We start from the raw sequence: 7,459 nt of genomic DNA on the forward strand, positions 1-7,459 counted from the left end.
TATTCGTAATAAATGGTCACATTTTAATTGTACTTTAAACTATACTAATTATTTTTTTCGTAAAAAAGTTACTTTATTGAAAAAATGCTTGTTTCCATACTTTTTATTTCACCGGGTATTTACTACACACTAGAATAGTTATTCTATTGTTTCAATTTAAAATTCCTTCTTTACAATAAAGAAAGTGTAAAAAAAAAAACAAGGAAACCACAGCAGACGGGAGAATAAAAAAAGCACAAAGACAAAAAAGGTAATTGAAAATAAAAATCCTCCTCTTGAATTTTTTATTTTATGAATATAAAGTTCTTTGTAGTACGAGATCATGAAAAATAATAATAGTAATTTAAAGACAATTTATTTTTCTTTCTGCACCAGATGGAAAAATTTGGTTATAAAAAATACCTTCACACGAGGAAACAAAACCCTTCAATCAGCATTTTTTTCACTACTTAAATATTTATAATACAAAACCTGTCAACAGTGGAACCATCAAGTGTCATTTTACTTGTTTACAAGTACCGGAATTATGTTAAATTATGTAGAAGGTTCTACACTGTAGGAGAACACTCTGTATATAAAAAACCTCCCTTAACCACCTGTTCCTCAATAAAATATTTTGGAATTCCCAACTTTCTCCTTTCTAATCCCTTTCAGGGAAAATCTCATCCCTATTACTCCCTTCCAAAATCCCATTCAATTACACCAAATACATAAACATGTAACTTGTAAAAACTAATTTCTATTCGATCATCCAACCACATCCGCATCATCCACACACTCGCCTTCATCTCTCTCCCACCCACACATCTTAACAGTCATCGACAAAGACGCACTTTCTACACCATGCAAAACCACCACCGTCTATATTCAAAACCTGCCGAATAAATGAATGGCATTATTGAAATCATCTGTATAAAACGAGATTAGATCAATCGGATAACCCAGACGACGTCTCCACTCCGTACTGAAACGTTGTTCTCTGGTGGATTTGTCCGCGGTGCATCTTCACAATGTTCTTCATCCAAATCACACAATTCACAATTTATTTAATTGCTTTCGTGGTGTTTGCCACCATATTCGCCATAGCTGAATCTACGAGACAACGACAGGGGAAATACCGTCCACCAAGTCCGTTAAAATTGCCCATAATTGGACACTTGCATCTCTTGGCAGGATATCAAGTACCTTATCAAGCTTTCACATCGCTATCGAAGAAATTCGGAAGTGTGTTTAGTCTTCAGTTGGGGTACGTCAAGTGTGTGGTGATCAACGGACAGAAGAACATAAGAGAAGCTTTAGTCACCAAAGGACACCATTTCGATTCCAGACCGAATTTTGAACGCTACCAACAACTCTTCTCCGGAGACAAGGAAAACTGTAAGTCTTATTACCCAAATTTTTTCAACCACAAATACATTGTTTTTTCAACAGCTTTGGCTTTCTGTAATTGGTCTTTGACTCAGAAAACACGACGCGATATGCTAAAAGCGTATACTTTTCCTCGAGCTTTCACCAATCGATTTTACACTTTGGAAGAATTGATCAATAGTGGGACTAAATCCGTCATTTCGGCCCTTTCGACCAACACAAGTCCTACAAAATCGATCATTTCGCGGAACTGTGCCAACATTTTCACTCGGCATTTCTGCTCGAAAAACTTCAATGTTGACGAAAAATCCTTCATCGAAATGGTCGACAATTACGACGAAATCTTCTACGAAGTCAACCAAGGCTACGCTGCTGATTTTCTGCCATTTTTGTTGCCTTTTCACGAGAAAAACCTCAAACGGGTCAATGGCATCACGCACAAAATCCGCGATTTCGTCTTGGAACAAATCATCGAAAGTCGATTTGATAATTTCGACCCCCAGAGTGAACCAGACGATTACGTCGAAAGCTTGATCAAGTATGTCAAAAGTGGGGAATCACCAGATTTGTCATGGGACTCGGCCCTTTTTGCTCTGGAGGACATCATCGGGGGTCACTCGGCCGTTGCTAATTTCCTAGTCAAACTCTTCGCCTTCTTGGCTAAAGAACCCCAAGTCCAGAGAAACATCCACAAGGAGATTGATCGAGTTTTGGGGACTAAGGAAGTGGCAATCTCCCACAGGACTCTTCTTCCATACACAGAAGCCACAATTTTCGAAGCGATTCGTTTAATCGCGTCACCAATCGTTCCCAGAGTTGCCAACCGTGACAGTTCAATCAATGGTAAACCCACTAATTTTTAACTAATTTTTTTTTCTAACTATCCAAATTCTAGGTTTACAAATCGAAAAAGGCACCGTGATTTTTTTGAACAATTACGACCTAAGTATGTCTCCGGAGTTATGGGACGAGCCGGAAAAGTTCAAACCGGAGAGATTCATCAGAGAAGAGCGTTTAGTCAAACCTGAGCATTTCTTACCTTTCGGTGGTGGTAGGAGGAGTTGTATGGGTTATAAGATGGTACAATTGGTCAGTTTTGGGATTTTGGGTGGGATTATGCAGAATTTTACCATCGATGCTAACGATACGAGTTACAAGGTTCCAGTAGGGTCGCTGGCATTGCCGAAAGATACCTTCACGTTTAAATTTATTAGACGATAATTTCACCGGAAGTATTTCAAATTGACAAGAGTACAAAAATTGTGTGCTGGTTTCAGGCACGTCTCAAGTGATATGTTACGAATGAAATTTGTATTTTTATCAAATCCTGTAACGTGTTATTATGTAACCCAATTATGTATTATTAGTTTAAGTATTTTATATTAAATTAAGTAATTAATATATGCATAAGTGGCCACCAAAGATCATTATTTATAAAATCCAAATTCCTAAAAAACCACTTGAAATTTTCTGTCATAGTGTAGTGCCAAAGATTATTAATAAATTCATTTAATCCAATGTTTGTTTTTGTTTGTTCACTCACATTAACTTTGACACATATCCCGGTATGTAATTTAGTCAATTTCTCTTTGATTAGAATAAAGATTTGGTAAACTAAATTGGGATACGGGTTAGTGGATCGTCTTAGAATTACGCAAACTATTTTCACTTTTACGTGGAACTAACGTAAATAACGTCCTTAATGGTTATGTAATTTTGAAAAAGACAATGCGTAAACAGACAGTGATAACGTTGTTGTTTTTCCTCTCGTTGAATATTTATGTTTCCGATTCAGAGAAAAAAGAAAAAAATAAAAATCAGTTCAAAGAAATTGTGAAACTATTTTTTATTAATAGTTTTAATGTTAATAAGTCAGTACATCACAAAAAACGAAACAATGACCCTAAAAGTTGACCTACAATTCGGTTTTAAAGTATTTTCAACTAGTCGTTATATCAAATAATGGTAATGAACCAAAAAAATTACCACATTTTCCTGAATTTACAAAAAAAATATTTTTCGGTAAAATAAAATCTTTCATTAAATACAACTATCTGGTTAAATAAACTAGATTCGAAGTTCTGTGAAATAATTATTATTAACAACATACCTAATAATAATAATATAATTATTTGAAAGTTCAGTGACTTGACAAAACAACAAAAGTGTCGGCTGTAACAGTAGTTTAGAGGGTATAATTGGAAGTACGCAAACAATCATTTATAATGGGTCTGTATACAAAAATCAAAAACAAAAATCATTGAAATGGCCCTTACAAAGTTGAACTATTTTTAGCACAATTTTAGTAGAATGCAGAAAACTGAATACAATTACTCGTCTATTTAATTACACATTTAAGTTTCTAACATACAGGGTGAATATAAAGTGTGGAACCAAGCGTTTTTTTTTAAATCATTTTCCTCCAGAAAATAATAATTAATATAATTTAAAGTAATATAGGAAATGTGATGGCATTTTGAGAACAAAATTTTGTTTTTTTAAGTTATGCGAATTTTTTTTGTCAAAAATGCAATTTATACAGGTGCACCAGAACTCGCGCCCCAGAGAAAAATGCTATATAAGATAAGATACCAGGAACATGGAAAAAATGTTAAAAAAATATTATCTATAAAAATTTAGAAGTTATGAGAGTTTAAATTTTGCACTTTGACTCTATTTATTTCTGTTGGAAAAATAATTTTCCATGTTTTTTTGCTACAAGCTATTAGAAGAGGAAACAAGGAAGTTGTATCTTAAATTGTAACTCTGTTCAATGTTATTTGTGGCTTTTATTGCCAAAATTTTTGTACCTTTACTAAATAATCGTTAAAAACATATACAAGATCACTAGTATCATGAAATAGACATAAAAAAATGTCAAATGTCAAAAAATAAATGTCAAAATTCTTTGACAGATAGAATTTTTAAACATTTTTTCCATGTTTCTGGTATCTTTTCTTAGTTGAAATTTATTTTCTCTGGGGCGTAAGTACTGGCTCACCCTGTATAAAAAAAAATTTGAAAAAATTAAATTTAAAGTAGATAACTGTAATCCTTAGATCATAACCTTCATAAAAAAAATGGTTTTAGAGTGGGTTGTCCTTTAAACAAATAAACATTTTTGTGGAACTCAAAAACAAAAACAAAATTTGAAAACTTTTAATTTTGACAAAACATCACTTTTATAGTACTTTATCATTAATCAATTAATTTGTCCAAAAAATAAATAGTTTAAGCAAAAAACGTTTGGTTCCATACTTTTTATTCACCTGATAGAAAAAAAATGTTCATTATTGTACGATAAATAGTCATCGATGAATTAAGTAAAAAAAAGTAATACTTTAAAAAACATATATTTAATAATAATAATAATAATGTTAAAAGTCAACTCTTAACTCGAAAAAAGTAAAATTCAGATTTCAGTTTATTATGTATTGTTTGCTATAACCTTAACATTCATATTAATATCTCGAGATTAAATTTTTTTTTTTAAAGTATTGAATGTTTCAATAGTTAATTTCATGGATATTCAAAGCAAACTTAATTTTAAAAATAAACAAATAAAAAAAATATAAAAATAATATGTTTTATTATCGGTTTTTATATAAAAGCACATATCAAAACACTAAACAACACAAAACCAGTCTAAAATATCAAATTTTATTTAGCATTAATTTGTTGTTTGTAATTTTTGTCCTTAAACCCCACCATCTGCTACGCCACTGGTACGAAACATCACGTGTGTGTCATCAAACCGCAAAACTAACCTCGAACCTTCAAATTTGTACTAAGATGACCCAAACAGAACAATGACAACAAAAATGTTACAATTTTTCCTAATAATAAGCGCTGTGAATGTAATTTGTGATAGTTTTAATCCCATATATTTGAACTTGAGTTACAGTGATTTTTACACATTTTCAATCAACAAATCCGTTGAATACATTCTCGAATTTTCAGCCCCGGAAGTATGTCATCACTATAAATAACCCCCATGTAACACTAAACCCCAATTTCAGCTAAAATACCCTCCAAGAGTCACAATAAACAGCAGCGATGCTCAAATAAAAAATCCCCTGATGGTAGTTGCAAGACAACCCAAAGAATTACTGTCATGGCAGCTACCAATGGTGTTGGAAAGCGACACCGGTAATCACAATTTTACGAAAATATCACGGACTCTGTGCCACGATATGTACCGGGATTACGCCCCCAGAGGTTTGTCTCAATTTTGCCCAAATAAAACGTAATAAAGAGTCCCCAGGACTGGAAATCACATTAGACAGCCCCATAGTAAGTGTCTCAACGGCGTCCCCCCAAAATGTGACTTTCACGGTACACGTCGACTACCAAGAAGACTTTTTCATCAGTCCTTCTGTCAAATACAACTTCAATATAACCCCAAGCGAACCCCGATTCTACTTTTACAATTTTACCACAAATGTGACCGAAACTCCGAATTCAAACTACGAAACTGTTATTTTGGAGGTTTTCTCCGAGGATTTTGTGTGTATGACTGTCAGTATTCAAAATGCAAGCGTAAGTTTTCATTTTTCAAAACCGGCGCCGTTTTATTCACAAATTTCAGTGCCCAGTGTTTGATACCAATCAGGACATCACTTTTCGGGGATTTTACGAAACTGTTAACACACAAGGGGGAATTACCATACCTGTGAGTATTTCTGTTGACTTTTTGGCACTTTTGTCACAAAACACTGTCACTTTTTGAAATAATGGCGGCGGTGATAGTCACGTGATGCAACCAATGGTGACGCGATGGAGGGTGGATTGCATAAAATACGTTCAAAATAATACATATACAGAGTGATTGACTTTATGACTTTTTTATTAATTTCGCGCTAAATAAAATTTTCAATAACCCAAACAAAACTAACCTGTGAGTATTTATATTGACTTTTTGAAATAATGGCGGTGGTCACGTGATTGTTTGTTATACAGAGTGATTATGGTAAATGGCAATGACATTATTAATTTCGCGCTAAATAAAATTTCCAATAACCCAAACAAAATTATTTTAACGGCAATGTACCTGTGAACTTTATAATGCAAGCAGTTAAACAACCTGTGTCTTCAGATACATAATAAATTTCCCTAAAAATTTTCAATTCATGATATTCGAAGCGATTTGTGTGTCGCTTCTTTGAAAGAAAAAAAATTGAATGTAATTAACACATCGAAAAATATGAAGGTGAATTGAATAAATTACGTGTATTAAATGAATTAGCATTAAGTCAAATTATTACAAAGCAATGACCGGTTAATAATATCATAAAATATTTATATTTTACGTAAGACTTGCATTTTTATTTAGAGAGTTTGGAGACATTTTTCGGGTGTAAACAATTACCTTGTTATTTTTCTGCCTAGAAAAGAAAAATTCAACTCAAGTTTTCTTACGAATAATAATTTAGTTTCTTTGGGCCTTTTTATAGATTTAAAGTCTCTTTTTTCAACATTGTGTATTTACAGTTCCTTGCTCTTATATAAATATACAGGGTGTCTCAGGACTCACGGCCAGAGAAAAATTTCAAGATAAGATACCAGGAACATTTTTTTTGACATATTTTTTGACATTTGACATTTATGTTTCTTTAATGATACTGATGATGTTGAATATGTTTTTTTTATAATTATTTAGTAAAGGTACAGAAATTTTGCCAATAAAAGCCACAAATAATATTTATTAAATAGAGTTACAATTTAGGATACAGCTTCCTTGTTTCCTCTTCTAATAGCCTGTAGCAAAAAAACTTGGGAAATTATTTCTCCAACAACAATAAATAGTAGTGCTGTATAATTTGGCCGACCAAACCGGCCATAAAATTTAATCAGTTTAATTAGTTCATCAGCCAACTAGTTAATCCAAATTAACCGGTTAAATGAATTAACTAATTAATCGGTTAAATTAGTTAAACGGTTAACTAATTAATTAACCAGTTAAATGGTTATCAGTTAAGCAGTTAATTCACATTTTTCCATATATAAAGTAGCAATTATTATTAAATTATATATTTTTAACATATTTACATTAATATACTATTTATATATTTATTTTTTTGTGATTCTATTA

General features: G+C 32.3%; 2 protein-coding genes across 2 annotated transcripts in view; both read left to right on the plus strand.

The window, feature by feature from the left end:
• Positions 1-348: 348 nt before the first annotated feature.
• On the plus strand, positions 349-2,782 carry LOC123008408 (cytochrome P450 307a1-like). Its single transcript, XM_044404191.1, has 3 exons — positions 349-1,377; positions 1,432-2,211; positions 2,264-2,782. The coding sequence occupies exons 1-3, from the start codon at positions 1,011-1,013 to the stop codon at positions 2,587-2,589; spliced, it is 1,473 nt and encodes a 490-aa protein (XP_044260126.1). The 5' UTR covers positions 349-1,010; the 3' UTR covers positions 2,590-2,782.
• A 2,320-nt stretch (positions 2,783-5,102) lies between these two features.
• The window catches only part of LOC123008407 (SID1 transmembrane family member 1-like), a 5,244-nt gene continuing 2,887 nt past the window's right edge, over positions 5,103-7,459 (plus strand). Inside the window, exons 1-4 of the mRNA XM_044404190.1 lie at positions 5,103-5,336; positions 5,388-5,586; positions 5,633-5,907; positions 5,957-6,040. Of these exons, the coding sequence (XP_044260125.1) occupies positions 5,178-5,336; positions 5,388-5,586; positions 5,633-5,907; positions 5,957-6,040 (717 nt within the window). The 5' untranslated portion in view covers positions 5,103-5,177. The remainder of the gene's footprint in view (positions 5,337-5,387; positions 5,587-5,632; positions 5,908-5,956; positions 6,041-7,459) is intronic.

The sequence above is a fragment of the Tribolium madens genome, unplaced genomic scaffold (genome assembly GCF_015345945.1).
Source record: "Tribolium madens isolate multiple individuals breed KSU strain unplaced genomic scaffold, Tmad_KSU_1.1 Scaffold_71;HRSCAF=194;Tcas5.2_LG6, whole genome shotgun sequence".
NCBI classification, from domain to species: Eukaryota; Metazoa; Arthropoda; class Insecta; order Coleoptera; family Tenebrionidae; genus Tribolium; species Tribolium madens.

Excerpts from the sequence above, each read along its gene's own strand:
- LOC123008408 (XM_044404191.1), top strand. The coding sequence starts at position 1,011 with ATGTTCTTCATCCAAATCACACAATTCACAATTTATTTAATTGCTTTC. Across the intron at positions 1,378-1,431 it reads CTCCGGAGACAAGGAAAACT|CTTTGGCTTTCTGTAATTGG; the intron begins GTAAGTCTTATT and ends TTTTTTCAACAG. Across the intron at positions 2,212-2,263 it reads CCGTGACAGTTCAATCAATG|GTTTACAAATCGAAAAAGGC; the intron begins GTAAACCCACTA and ends TCCAAATTCTAG.